Here is a 15,639-nt window from a genome sequence, read left to right on the forward strand (position 1 = left end):
TTTTTGAGAATAGATGCAGACAGACCCTCTGCCCCAAATGAGGACAGGGTCCAGACCATTCCATGTATTGTCCAGAGGATCTTTCCACAAAACTGAGGCAAATTTTGTTTTGGTAGTAGAATGCCAGAAGCACTCAGCAGCTGAGTCTCCACCTTTATCAAGAGACAGGAAATTTAGGACAAAAAGAGCATATGCCAGAAGGTTTTTTGGCGAGCCCTTAGTCTGTAAAAGCTTTCCCTTTTTTAGCTTTTGGAGAGTATTTTTCAAGGAAAGATGAGCACAAAAGTTTATCTGGAGGAAAATGGTTGTCAATAGTTCCAATAAAGGAAGCACATGCAATAGGCCAGAAATCTGTTTGTTGGAATAGCCAAATAACTTGGTCTTTAGTAAATGGCTCGATGATTGTATCAGGATCTTTGCCATATGTCCAGGCCAACCACAATTGAAGCAATTGCCTCCATTATTAAGGTTAAGAAATTGGTGAACAGTATATCCTTTAAGAGCAGTGGCCAGAGCCAATCCCTGTTGGTATGCTGACCCAATATCAGAACATAGGCGAATATATCCTGATAAATCTGTCTTTTTTCTATATGGCCTGGTTGCTGCTTGACAAGCAGCATTAGCATTTTCATATGACAATTGTTTAACAAAATTGGTACCTGCATTAGCACTGACAAATATTCTCCCTGTTGCAGTAATTAACAAATGAACAAACTCAGAAAAAGGTTCGTCAGGCCCTTGTTTTATTGTTGTAAGGGAGGTACTTAATCCCCTCCAGAGAGTCCAGCATGGGCAAATGTTTGCCAATCTATTGGTGTAAGCCAATTTTCTGCCACCGAGTCAACTATGGCTAAAGTATATGGAGCTGTAGCTTCATATTGAGCAACTGCTGTTTTAATTTCTTTTATAATATTAAAATCAAAGCCATGTACATGGCACCATGCTTGCCCTTGTTGATCTATGGTTTCTGTTACCGGGAAGGCTTCCCGTTCCTCAAAGTGGTTGTGGTATCTGAACTATTTTAATTTTTGTACCAGGGGTAAAAGTGGGCTGATAGCGATTCTGTGAGGAATCTGCACTTTTAGATTTACCCACTCTTAGTTTTTCCAATTGTGATATTAAGTCTTGATGTTTCTTTTCTAATTGAATTTGTTTTTCAAATTGCTTAATTTTATTCAAAATCTCTTCCCTAGGGTCAATAACCAGCATCACCAAAGCTGATGCAGATGCGACTGGGTTGTAAGATGGCGGTTGTTTTTTGAAAGGTGGCCATTTTGAATCATTGTGTTTGACTGCCTTTGTTTCTAAAGTTTTTTGTTCAGACGGCCATTTTGGGTTGTTGCATGTGGCAGTCTTTGTTTCTAAAGGTTTTTGTTCAGAATTAGTTAATTGGTCATCCAAATGAGCTTTAAGTTCTGTCACTTTTTCCTCACTGTCCAAAGAAATGAAATCTTTTTCTTTTTTGGTGCCAGGGTCTATTTTATTTTCCATGGCATCTTTATGATCTGTCTGAGTTTTATTTTTTTGCATAATTTGTTCTCCTTCTGCTACAACTGCCACGATTTTAGGGTCAATTGGCTGGAACCTAATGATCTCATCTATTAGGTTCCAATAAGAAAGGAAAGAAAGAAAGTAAGTAAGTAATTGTTTAATCTTAATTTTAATTCCATGTATCTTGAGGGCTTCAGTAAGCCCATGAACAAATAACTCATGTTTACTCATTTCTTGTCCCATAATCACCCTTATTACTTGTTAAGTAACCTTTGTTACTTACCATGACGATTCTTTGCCGTCCCCTTCTGGACGATTCTATGCTGTCCTCTTCTGTTTTCTGCCACAGCCTTTCTGTTTATTTCGGTGCTTGGAACAATTCTCTGCCATCCCCTTCTGTTTTCCGATGCGGCTTTTCTCAGGACAAATGTCTGCCGTCCCCTTCTGTTTTCCACTGGCTTTTCTTGCTTGCTCTGCACTGGAGCCTTCCTCGGGAGCTCTTCACTGGTTCCCTCATACCCAAGTCCCTGTTCAGGCGCCATGTGTCCCAACCTGCGGGAGAGTCAAACAGTTTCCCTGGGGGAGGGAGTGAGAGATGGGGCAAACACACGCACACACAATACGAGGTGCTGATCAAGTCTCCTTCTTCTTCTTCTTCTTCTTCTTCTTCTTCTTCTTCTTCTTCTTCTTCTTCTTCTTCTTCTTCTTTTCTTCCTTCATTTATTGAGGAAAAATAGCGAGTTATATACAGCTGGTGGGCACCAATTGGTTGCCTGAAATGCAAATGAGATAGAACAGCATGAACCAATCATTGATGTGGGTGTATCTCTCCTGTTGCCTAGAAACCCAACCACTTCCAGGGAGAATGGTTGGTCACATGATTTCTGAGAAACGGTTTGCTCAGTGAGGAAGTGAAGCCTAATGGTTTCCAAGATGGTGGATAACTCAAGATGGCGGATAGCTCAAGATGGCTTCCGTACGCAGTGCCCGCCACAAATCGTGGTTCAGTTTTTTAAATAATTATTTTAAAAAGGCAAGATGCAGAAGACTACATGTCATAAGATTCCATAAATATAAAATGTCCAGAAAAATGAGATGTATAGAGATAGAAGCAAATAAGTAGATACCTGGGCTGGGGAAGTATAAGATATTACAGTAAGTAGGTTTAATATAAATTCAGGAGGTGAGTAAAAAGTTCTAAAATTGTATGGTGGTGGTGATTCACACTTCTTAAATGTATTAAGAATCAATAAATTACACACTTAAAAAAAGATTAGAAATCTCTAAAATGAGGCCAGCATGTGGCATGGTGGTTAAAGTATTGGATTCCCACGTGGCTTGACCATGAATCTTGGACATGGCAACTTGCTTTACCACCACCCCCCCCCAGTAAATTAAAAAAGTGATAATAATAATATAAATAATTAAAAATAAATCTCTAAAGCTATTTTTTTCTACAAATGATTCCATCCTTCATCTATCTTCACACTCCTCACCCTCCCAACCTTGCAAGTACATACCTAAAAAAAAAAATTCATGTGTACTCTGCTGTTTTCTTATTTTGATGGTGATGGTGGGAATATGCAAGTACATGTAATTATTTAAAATTTTCCATGGAAAATGATAAATGTGTTGGAAACATAAACAAGTGTTTTACTTGAGATTTTCACAAAGTAAACATGCTGTGCACTCTTTGGGTCTGCTTTCCTCAACATTATGCTTGAAGGATTTACCCACATTGTTTTGTATACTTGTAACTTTTCATTTTTGCTGAAAAATAGTCTCTTCTTGCAGTTTCAGTTACTATGGTCATTTTGAGAGAGACGGAGACTACATTCACATAACATTTATTACAGTATGTTGTTAAAATTATTCTGTTTTTATTGGTTGTTAATCTCTTGCTGAGTCTAATAAATTATGTTAAACATTGTGTGGGCCAGCAGATGGTGTAGCAGTTATGTCACTGATCTCCCACATGGCTGACAGATGTTTGAATCCTGGACCCACTAGCTTGAAACTCATGTCAGACATGTGTGCATATGTGCCCAAGATCCTGAGAAGAGAAGGGATCGCAGTGTGGCTATCCCCCCTGGGGAGTGATTTCTCACTTTCCCTCTTATTGTCACTTCACTATCTCTCTCTGGCAAGTACATATGCCCTAAGGCAAAAACCTCTGGGGGAAAAGAAGATTAAACATTGTCATATGTATGTATACATAGTAAAAACAATCTGTGTAGGGTTAGATGCCATCTGTAGTTTTAGGCATCATTGAGGAGCTAAGGAGAAATTTCTATATTCCATTGTAAATAAGCTATGATTTGTTTATTTCCATTAGTAGACATTTGCATAGTGTGTAGCCTAAGGCTGTTATGAACAGTGTTGCTATGAACAGATGCACACATTTCTCTTTGTTGTACACTATGGGTAGAATTACTGTCATAGACAGGCAGAGTCAGGTTTTACAGATATTGGTGTGGCCTATTTCAACACTCACAGGTTACCTTCTCCCTCATCAGTTTTTAATTTTTTTAAAGAATTATTTATTTATTTAATTCCATTTGTTATTATTATTTTAAATTTTTTACCAGAGAGAGAGAGAGAGAAAGATGGAGAGAGAGAGAAAGGGAAAGCAAGAAAGCAAGCTACTAGGTCTGGGATTCAAACCACCATAGGCCATGTGGGAATCCAGTGTCTTTAACCACCACGCCACCTACTGGCCCTATGTTTTGTTTTGTTTTATGATGATTCAATTCCTTTCTCCCTGTTCCCCAGCCAAAAGGAAGCCTCACATCACAGCGTTGTTGGGGAAGAACCATCCAATTTTGTGAAATGAGAAAATTCTTCCCGGATGATTCCTGTTTAGTTGCATGAGAAATTTGGGATTGTCCTCACAATCCCAATGTACAAATGCTCTACATTCAAATGCAGTCACAGAAGCATTTGAAGCTAACAACATCCCACTAAGAGGACCCAGAGAGTCTGGTGGGAGGTTGTAGTTGTCATGAATCTGGGAAAAGTAAGTCTCTGTTCAGACCTTGCTCTGTGTCAGAGGAGTCCTGCAACAAAAGGTTTCTGTGAACATGACTCAGATGTTAAATGTTTTGGTTTCATATGTAGTTGTTAGGAAAATGCTAGAAGTCACAAATTTGACAAAGAAAATGACTGTGGAATGTCCATCAACCAGGATGGTTGGCCAGCCTGGCCACCTTGGTGGAGATCTAACAGATGAGACTTCAAAATGCAATGGAAATAGAGATGCCTTCAAGTTATCCTGCACACCTTAGTGATTAAGATGTAATTGTGAAAGAAAGGCAACCACAGGAAGGAGAGGGATGTAATCAGGATTTGTGCCCTGATGAGCAGAGAGAAATAGCTCTAAAGATGAAGGCTATGACTGCATTGCCCAGTCCTTCAGGTGGAAATCTTACTTTACTTGATAACAGAGGACTCATACTGGAGAGAAAGAGACCTTATACTTGGAATGACTGTAGAAAATCCTCCTCCAAACATAAAAGCATTGAAAATAGTTATGGATACTGGAGATTGTGGAAGGGGGGGTGGGAGAGGGGAAACATATAGGGAAGGAAATTAGGGAGAAAAAATAGAGGGGCAAGACATTTATGGAACACAGTAATGTTTATTATCTGTTGATGTTAACATGTATAGCATTCTCAATTAAACTGATGTAAGGTGAAAAGTCTTTCATCAATAGTTCATACCTTACTAAACACAGGTGAATTCACACTGGAGAGAAGGCTTCTAAGAGTATAGAGTGTGGAAAATCCTTCAGCTGTATTAGCCACCTTACTGTCCATAAAAAAATCCATTCTGGAGAGAAAACCTCCAAGTGTAAAGAATATGAGAGAATTGTCATTGAGAGTGCATTCCTCACTAGGCACCAGGGGATTCATACTGGCAAGAAACCTTATGGCTGTAATCTGTGTCAGCTTTTCAGGAACATTACTGCCCTCATCAGCACCAGAGGACTCATACTGTCAGGAAGTGTAGTCAGTGTGGTGAAGTTTTCAGGGACAGCTCTTTTCTGGCCAGGCACCAAAAGATGCTGCTCAAGAGACCTGTACTGGAATATTCAGTGTGGGAAAGGTCTCCAGAGCAGCAGTACTTGTAGTAAACATCAAGTTGGCATGCTGGGGTGACTAGTGGGAATTCAGTGGATGTTGACTAAAGTGACTGAGTCCAACTATATTTAATCAGCAAGAGACTTTATATTGAAGACAGCTGACTGAAAATAGTGCAATGCATCCCTCAGTCCTTGGAACAAAATCTTTTTTCTTTTTTTTTTTTTTGAGAGGTTTTTGCTATAGGGCGCATGTGCTTGCCAGACAGACAGAGAGAGACAGAGAGACAGAAAGCGAGAAATCCCCCCCGAGGGGGGATGGCCATGTTGCAATCCCTTCTCCTTCATTCTCCTCTTGGGATCTTCAGCATGCACACACACGCGCCCGGCATGAGTTTAAGCCATCGGGTCTGGGACTCGAACCATGGTTGACTACATGGGAGTCCAGCAACATAGCCATTATGCTAACTGCTGGTCCTGAAACAAAATCTTAAGACACCATCTCCATTACAAATTAGGGAGGCCTGGGACCGGCACTTGGTGTCACTGGACTTCCACATGGCCTACACAGTTCAAGTCCTGAGCCCAGCAGCTTGTAACTCACATTGGACATGCATGCATCCATGCCCCAAATCCCTATAGAATAGGAGAAGGGATTGCAGCCTGGCTATCCCCCAAGGATGTGATTTCTCATTTTCTGTCCTGACCTGCAGGACAGTCGAACAGTTTCCTGGGGGAGGGAGTGAGAGAAGGGACAAACACACACAGACACACAGAGTAGAGACAAAATGAGGTGCTGATCAAGTCTTCTGTTTATTGAGGAAGAATGGCGAGTTATATACAGGCTGGTGGGCACCCACTGGTTACCCAAAATGCAAATGAGATAGAACAGCATGAACCAATCACTGGTGTGGGTGGATCTCTCCCATTGCTTAGGAACCCAACACCCCATGGGAGAAAGGTTGGTCACATGATTTCTGAGAAATGGTTTGCTCAGTGAGGAAGTGAAACCTAATGGTTTCCAAGATGGTGGATAGCTCAAGATGACGGATAGCTCAAGATGGCTTCCGTATGCAGTGCCCTCCACAGCTTTCCATCTCTCTGTACCTCTGGCAAGCACATGCTTCCTATAGAAAAAATAAAAAATCACTGTAAAAAAAATTAGGTATAGTGGTTGAGGCAACTGGATTCTAAGTGGCCGACTGCGTCCCAGACGTGGTGGCTTGAAAAACATGAGCGTGCATGCCCAAAATCCTGAGAGGAAAATGGAGAAGGAATTGTGGTGTGACCATCTTTACAGGGGAGTGCTTTCTCACTTCCTCCACCCCCACATCTCTGGTGACCATGTGCCCTAAAGTGTAAATTACTTAAAAAAAAATTAGCCTGTGACTGCATCTAAGACTATAGCAGGCAACTCACAGCTGGTAAGCTTTGGAAACATCTACTGTGAGGTAAAGGAGTAAATGAAAGTATGGCTGATGTGAAAACTTTACTTGATATTACAGAGTATCCCAGTACTGAGATACAAAAGAACTGAGTATAGACTCTGGAAGAATGGCAAAACAAGTGGATGAACCACAAAACTGCATTTCATCAAGCACAAAGACATTAATTATTAAAGAAACATTTGGATATTAAAAATAAATTTTTTAGAGGTTTTAGCTATAAGGCGTGTGCACTCACCAGAAGACAGAGAGAGACAGAGAGACAGAAAGGGAGAAATCAGCCCCCAAAGGATATAGCCACACCACAATCCCTTCTCCTCCATTCTCCTCTTGGAATCTTGGGCATGCACGCATGCACACGAGCCCAGCTTGAGTTTAAGCCACTGGGTCAGGACTTGAACTGCGGTTGACTATATGAGAGTCCAGTGACATAGCCATTATGCCAACTGCTGGTCCCATGGATACTTTTCTAAAAGAGGTTTTTTGCCTTAGGGAGTGTGTGCTCATGGGAGAGACAGAGACAGTGAGAGGAAAAATGAGAACTTCCCCCCACACACATACCAGGGTGGAGAATGACCACACTGCAATCCCTTCTCCATTCTCCTGGGATCTTGGGCACACACAGGGACACACATCTGGCCTGATTTCAAGCCACCAGGTTCAGAAGTCGAACTGCTGTAGGTCCTGTGGGAGTTCAGTGATGTAACTACTATGTCACCTGTTGGCCCTTGAATATTTTTCTTAAGGATGATAATGGACCAAGGATATATTTTCCTCTATTTCTCATTCAGAAGAACCAGTTGTTGAAATTCTGGAGGTAGAATGTTTAAGAATTCCTTGGGGAATATTTCATTGTATTGTTGCAGCATTTTTAACCTTTCTAGAACAAATATTGGCAAATTTTACAGGATTTGGGATAGAGGAGCATTAGTCTCTGTTATTCCAGGTGATCATGAACGCCATGCAGATATAATGCTGTCCTTAATGAAAAAAGAATTTCACTACCTCCTGTTGGTTCTTTCTTATGATCCAACTAAATATGCAGGCTCACCATTTTATGTTCCAAATGCTGAAGTTAAAAGGTTGTTTGGCACAACATGCAGTATTTATGGGACAAGCAGTTAGCGTAATGGCATGTTGCTGGCCTCTCATGTAGTCGACTGTGGTTCAAGTACCAGAACTGGTGGCTTAAACTCACACTGGGTGCGTGTGTGTGCTTGCCCAAGCTCTTGAGAGGAGAACGATGAAGGGATTGCAGCGTGTCCATCCCCCCTGAGGGATAATTTCTCACTTTCTGGTGAGCACATGTGCCCTATAGCAAAAACCTCTCCAAAAAAAAAAAAAAAAGGTATAATATAACCATATATGTGAGACAAAAACAAATAAAAGGAAGAGTCCCCCAAATTTTTAAGAGCCAAAGCTGGCACTTAATACATTGCTGTCTTCCTGAAAAAGCCTCTGTGTCCTGTTTCTCTCTCACTGAGAATCCCACTACATTTCTGATGAATTGGCCAGGAAGTGAGAAGAATTCAGAGACGGTGCATTTCCACCTCCCTTGTCACTGGACTGTGGCTCTCAGAATGTTGGGGGAGAGGCAACCTTGCCTGGCACCAGCAGACCAGTTGTTCCATAGGGGAGAAGCTTTTCTAGCAGATCAGAGTGCAGTATCCAGAAGCACAATGAAACCTGGTGAAGCTCAGGAGCCAGCTCAGGGAGCACCATCCACTGAATTGGTAAGAACCTGGATTCATTTGAGACTGAACCTGCCACCAACAAGGCAGAAGGGGGAGTTTAATCACCTCCCCAGGGTCGACCTAATACGCTCATAGTATAGATGAGAGGAGACAACCATACTCTTAAGTAATGAGCAGAGAGTTGGAGAGACATCATATGACTGGATGAATGACTGTAGATGAATGTGACTAATGAGTGCAGAATCCCAATATGCAGTTCCATGGAGATCCTCATACGGCTTATGGTGGCCCTCCTTGCATGGATCCTGACGCAGGGTTTATACAGTATCACCGATGTTAGGAGGCGCCTGAAATATATTTGCAAGGGGAACTGCCAGAGATGGATGAAGTGACCGATTACCTCTTCCGTTTTCTCTTGTGTGTGAGTGTTGTTATCTAGAGGGAGGAAATGGGTGGTACACAGGATAAATTTACTCCCTTAGAGTGAATGATTGCTAAACTGACCCAGAGAGGAAGTGAGCAATTCCAGTCCCTACTACCAGGCGCCAATTTTGGGAATTTCTCGGGGCTGCAAGTGTTTGTAGGATCTGGATTCCCAACTTCTCCCTCATGGCAAAACCCCTTTATGAGGCCACAAAGGGGGAAGGATGAGAGCCTCTCTTATGGAAGAGGATGCAAAAGAGAGCATTTGAGAAAATTAAGGAAGCCCTGGTCGCTCCGGGCTTGGGACTCCCAGACATATCTAGGCTTTCTTTCTGTATGTACATGAGCATACTGGTGTGGCAGTGAGAATACTGACCCAGATCTTGGGGTCATGGCATCATCCAGTTGTATATCTTTCCAAACAACTTGAATCAGTTACCCAAGGCTGGCCATCTTGCCTGTGGGCACTTGCAGCTAAGTCCTCTTAGTATCAGAAGCTGACAAACTGACTTTGGGACAGGAATTAACAGTCTGAGTGCCACAGTCAGTGCTGACATGGAATGTAAAGGGCAATATTGGTTAACTAGTGCTTGCATGGTCAAATATCAGGGAATACTCCTATATTCATCTAGAACTGATGCAGACTTTGAACCCTGCCATCCTTTTGCCTATTGGAGTGGGTCAACCAAGTGATAACTATCTCAAAATCATAGATGAAGTCTTTTTCAGTCAACCAGATTTGATAGATCAGCCCCTCTCAGACCCAGACGCTGAGTATTTTACAGATGGGAGCAGTTTCGTAAAAGATGGAGAATGATTGGCTGGCCACTCTATGGTGACATTACATTCCATCATTGAGGCTAAATCTCTGCCATGAGGGACCTCATCACAAAAGGCAGAACTCATTGCACTGACATGGGGCCCTTTAGCTGGTTTCAGGAATTCATGTCAATGTGTACACAGACTCAAAGTATGCCTCCATGCACATGGAGAGTATATAAAGAGAAGGGGCTAATCAATGCAGGTGGAAAGGACATGATGTATGGCAGAGAAATCCTTGAGCTCTTAGATGCTGTGTGGGCCCTAAAAGGGTGGCAGTTATGCATCGCCAGGGGCAATCAAAGCATGGGGTGGGGTGGGGGGTACTATAGCTTTCTGGGGAAATTGCAGAGCAAATGGGGAGGCAAAGCTCGCAGCCCCTAGAGGAACAATGGGACATGTAGCACTAACAGCAACTTTGTTCCCATGCCCACTTGCAAAATTGTTCCCCCATTACTCACTAAATGAAAGCACTTGGTTCAAAACTCAAAGAGGAAGTTACTTCTCAGGTGGGTAGTGGAAGTTTGCTGATGGCAGGACAGCAATTCCTGAGTCTCTGGCCCCAACCTTTGTTAGGGACTTCTACCACCAAGGAAAATCACCTTGACTGGAAGGTCCTGGAGACCATGCTGAGCCACCAGTTCTACATTCTCTGACTCACTGATATAGCTAGGACAATAAGTGAACAATGTGAAGTGTGCACAATGACCCACGGGCAGAGTCCCAGAGCCCCTCTGTGAATACAGAGTGTTGGGGGAGCCCTATTTGAGAACATTGGTGTGGACTTTACTGAACTTCCTTGGATCAGGGGCTATGAGTATCTGTTGGCTTTTGTGTGTACTTTCTGTGGCTAGGTAGAAGCTTTCCTTACACATACAGAAAAGGCACAAGAAGTGGCCCACCTCCTCTTAAAGGAAATGTTCCCCGATTTGGGATCCCAGTCACTGTTGGGTCAGATAATGGGCCTGTGTTTGTAGCTGAAATAGTGCAGTTGGTTGCAAAAGGACTGAGGATTACCTAGAAATTACACACGGCCTAGCATCCCCAGAGCTCCAGCAGGGTGGAACGGATGAACTGGGCTCTAAAAGTACAACAGAGCAAGCTTTGTCAGGAAACCCACCTACACTGGGATCAACTGTTGCCAATTGCCTTGTTAAGAATTAGGTCAAGTCCGACCAAACAGACAGAAGTTTCTCCTTATGAGATTCTTTATGGTCGCCCCCCCCCACATTGTCAGTGGGAAGGGTGACCATAAAGAATGCACAGGGAGGTCTAAAAGAGTTGGGTAACATTACCCTGAGGCAGCAGTTGCAGGTCCTTAGGGTGGACCCTAAATACTCTGCACCATGGGTGAGAGAAAGGCTACATGTGAGCTCGAACACTGATGACCATTCTTTTAAGCCGGGGGGGTACAGTCTAGGTAAAGGAGTGAAATACCTAGCCCCTAAAGCCCCTCTGGAAAGTCCTTTCACTGTCAATTTATCCAGCCCCACTGCAGTAAAGGTAGCTGAAGTGGTCCCCTAGATTCATCACAGGAGAATGAAGCCATCCCTCAAGCCTGGGAGTGCCCTCCTGCTCCAGCGACTCTGTGCAAGTTGACCATCCAAGGGAAGCGAGCTGTGAGCCCAGAGACCAGAGAGGACCACAGCCCTGCCTTGTGACCTGGAAGATACTTATCTACTCACAGCAGAAGCTCAAGGAGTCAACCATCTAGCAAGATGTGCCTGTGACCTACACCTTTTCTGTTCTTATGGTACTTTTAGTGTTAGAATGCATTGCTTATTATTGCAGTCCTAGCCCTTGTCCTGGCAATAGGGCTGACTGGAGTTGCGTGAGAAGGTTTTACTAGTGTTTGTGTTTCTTCTGTGGGTAGGATGTTTTGCTACTATTGGGTGTTTCTAATCTGGACCTGCCTTTTAGATCCAGGTGCTCCATCCTGTGAACCATGCCAACACCCCCCAACAAGGCAGAGGTGTCACCACGACCTTACTTTACCACGTCCATTTCTCTTGTCAGATAAACATTTTCGGCACCTGTGAGTGTAATGGGACAATTTACTCCATTTGTCAGCAAGGGGATTCGTATATTTGTTTTAATCCACAGTATTCCCTGAGTGTGGAATGGCTTAAAGTCTGACATTCCTGAAATGGGGGACGGCTAATTGACTGGACCCATATTACCAACCCTCACTCACCAGTATCAGAGTTTTTTTTTTTTTTAAATAATTATTTATTTTATTTTATTTATTCATTCATTTGTTTTTTTAATTTGACCAGAGAGAGACAGAAGATGAGGGTGAGAGAGAGAGGAAGTGAGAAAGCAAGCCACCAGATTCAGGACTCGAACCCTGGTTGGCCATGTGGGAGTGTCCAGCACTTTGACCACCACGCCACCTGCTGGTCCCCAGCAGTATCAATGTTTTTTGATGTGTGTGTGGTTATAAGTTATAATCCTAAGCATATCATCAACTGTAAAATTTTCAGTGAATACAGGCTCAATGACAAGTGCATGTGTGAACAGGTCTTACCCCAATCTGCATGTTATAGTGACCATTAAGCCTATTGTGCTTCCTGGAGCTGTGTGACATTAGCTACCTAGCAGGGTAGGAACAAAATGGCACTCCTTCGCAGGATGTTGCCACACTCAACTGCAAGTTGGAACATGCAGCCCCATCAATTTTACCATTCTCAACCCAGAAGAGTCTAAATGGAAGAGTCAGAAAATCATTATATACATATAAATGGAAGAAGCCCTGATCCTGGAATTCTATTATTTTTCAAAAGGGTTGCAATCTCACTTTGGACCTCATCTTATGAAGTTTTTCATTCCTTCTATAAAGAAACAGAGCATGGTTCTCATCCCATCCCAGCTGCCACTAGAAATTTGTTCTTGACCCTGGCAGACTATAGCCCAGACTCTAAAGTTTCCATCATGTTAATGTGTGTGTTGAGGAGCTAACCTGGGTAATCAATGGCCATGGGAAACTAGAGGGCTGGATCCCTAGAGTTTTACAATGAGACAGAACCCCCCAGACGGTCTACGGGGGTTGACTTCTTAAAACCTCAGTTACAACTGCCTTGCTTGATTGGGGATGGGGAATAATTTAACTCCTCTGTTGGAAGCCTGACATGCCTGGGCCAGAGATCCTATAATGTAACCACCCAGAAAACCCAGTGGTGAGGATCACCCAGCCATCCTGAGCCAGACCCTCATCCTCTGCCTAAATTCCCTCCTCTCCAGCAAGCTTGAGTCAATGTCAGTGCAGACATGGAGTGGCAGGCCCCAGTGGACTATACTGGATATGTGGGAGGATGACCTATACAGTGCCTCCCCAGGAATGGCCAGGGTCTTGTGTACTGGGGTCCATCTGCCCATCCTTTTCATTGTTCCTTCTTATCAGAGGAGAACATTCAGGCATTCAGGTGTGTGAAAATTGGAATACTCAGGGGAAGAAATGTGCCCTGTAAATTGGCAACTGGAAAGATGACAAATGCCTCCCCCACAAGTGCATAATCCAGTATTATGGCCTGGCTACATGGATGGAGGATGGTTCTTGGGGATACCATACCCCAGTATACATGCTGAACCACATCATCAAATTACAAGCTATTGCTGAGATCATAACTAATGAAACTGCAAGGGCCCTTCATGTACTAGCCAAACAGCAGAGTCATATACTATATCAGAGTCATCTGGCTTTAGATTGCTTGCTAGCCTCTGAATGGGGAGTTTGTGGAAAATTTAAGTAACTGCTGCCTGCAAATAGATGATGAGAGAAAAGTCATAGAAGAAATAACGAGTCAAGGAAACAGCTTTCAGAACAGCAGCCCACTGCCATCAGTGCTGTGTGTGCCATGAACCACACTTTCCAAACCTTCTTCACTTGCGCCAACATCGGCCCTCCCCCAAACTATGAGATGCTCAAGGAAGAGCATGAGGTATCTGTGCTGGGGGTGCCCCCACCCATGGCTCCAGTGACATCCACTATGATCAACATCTGCAGCAAGATCTTGGTGCCTGACCATGTGGTCTGGTCCCTATTCAACATAGTTTTTTTTGGTTGGTTTTTTTTTTTTTTTTTGAGAGCCTTTTGCTATAGGGTGCGTGTGCTCGCCAGAGAGACAGAGAGATAGAAAGCGGGAAATCACCCCCCAGGGGGTATGGCCATGCCACAATCCCTTCTCCTCCATTCTCCTCTTGGGATCTTGGGCATGCACGCACACGCGCCCGACCTGAGTTTAAGCCACCAGGTTCGGGACTTAAACCGTGGTCGACTACGTGGGAGTTCAGCGACATAGCCATTATGCTAACTGCTGGTCCCAACACAGTCTTCATTAACTGCTGCTGCTTGGGCTTCATTGCATTCACCTACTCCGTGAAGTCTAGGGACAGAAAGATGGTGGGTGATGTGATTGGGGCCCAGACCTACGCCTCCACTGCCAAGTGCCTGAACATCTTCACCCTGGTCCTCGACATCATTCTGACCATCATGTTCATCATTCTTTTCACTGATGCTCCAGTAATAATTGCAGATATGATTCAACTGATGAAAGATTCTTTTCAAGGCTTATAGTTAATGGCTGGGGTCTGCAGCCATGTCCATCATCCACCACTGGCCTGTTGCCTGGGCCTTTGGGCCTACCCTTTGCTTTTATACAGCTGCTTCTACTCACTTGTCTGACTACAATGGGATTCAAAAAAGTGCACGTGTTCAGGACCAGCAGTTGGCATAATGGCTATGTTGCTGGACTCTCATGTAGTCAACTGCGGTTCCAGTCCCGGACCCGGTGGCTTAAACTCACACCTGGCACATATACGTGCATGCGTGCCCAAGATCCAGAGAGGAGCATGAAGGAGAAGGGATTGTGGCATGGCCATCCCCCCTGGGGGGTAATTTCTTGCTTCCTGTCTCTCTGTCTCTCTCTGTCTGTCTGGCGAGTGCGCATGCCCTATAGCAAAAAACCTCTTTAAAAAAATTGCTGTTTTTTGCAAAAGCCTCTCTGTCCTATCTCTCTCTCACTTCACTGCCTTTGTGGACTCATAAAGGGGTTTTTACCATGAGGGAGAAATTTGGTATCCAAATATTATTTTATTTCATGCACATGTAGGCCACAAAATTTACAGTCCAAATGGCTCGTTATTTTTATTTACTTTTTTTTTGAGAGACTTTTGCTAGAGGGTGAGTGCACTTACTGGAGAGACAGAAACAGGAAGTGAGACTTCACCCCACCTCACCCCACCCCCCAGGAGGAAATGGCCACGCCACAATTCTTTCACCTCCATTTCCTCCCAGGATCTTGGTCATGCATGCACATGCACCCAGTGTGAATTTTAAGACGCTGGGTCTGGGACTCAAACCGTGGTCAACTATGTGGAAGTCCAGTGATGTAACCATGATGCCATCTGCTGATTCCCCAAATAGCTCATTATTAGTGTTACCAAACCCAAATAAGGTTCACTTGCCCAAGGGCTATAAAAATTAACCATAGGCACAGAGATGCTCAAGGAAGAGCATGAGGTATCTGTGCTGGGGGTGCCCCCACCCATGGCTCCAGTGACATCCACTATGATCAACATCTGCAGCAAGATCTTGGTGCCTGACCATGTGGTCTGGTCCCTATTCAACATAGTTTTTTTTGGTTGGTTTTTTTTTTTTTTTTTTTTTTTTTAGGGCTTTTTATCTTGGCGG

General features: G+C 43.6%; 1 protein-coding gene across 1 annotated transcript; it reads left to right on the forward strand.

Moving 5' to 3' along the window:
• Nucleotides 1-13,804: 13,804 nt before the first annotated feature.
• LOC102486311 (interferon-induced transmembrane protein 3) lies at nucleotides 13,805-14,523 on the forward strand. The gene is made up of 2 exons (XM_006166789.1): nucleotides 13,805-13,996; nucleotides 14,275-14,523. Exons 1-2 carry the CDS (start codon nucleotides 13,805-13,807, stop codon nucleotides 14,521-14,523), a joined length of 441 nt encoding a protein of 146 aa, XP_006166851.1.
• Nucleotides 14,524-15,639: the final 1,116 nt, after the last annotated feature.

The sequence above is a fragment of the Tupaia chinensis genome, unplaced genomic scaffold (genome assembly GCF_000334495.1).
Source record: "Tupaia chinensis unplaced genomic scaffold, TupChi_1.0 Scaffold144336_1, whole genome shotgun sequence".
NCBI classification, from domain to species: domain Eukaryota; kingdom Metazoa; phylum Chordata; class Mammalia; order Scandentia; family Tupaiidae; genus Tupaia; species Tupaia belangeri.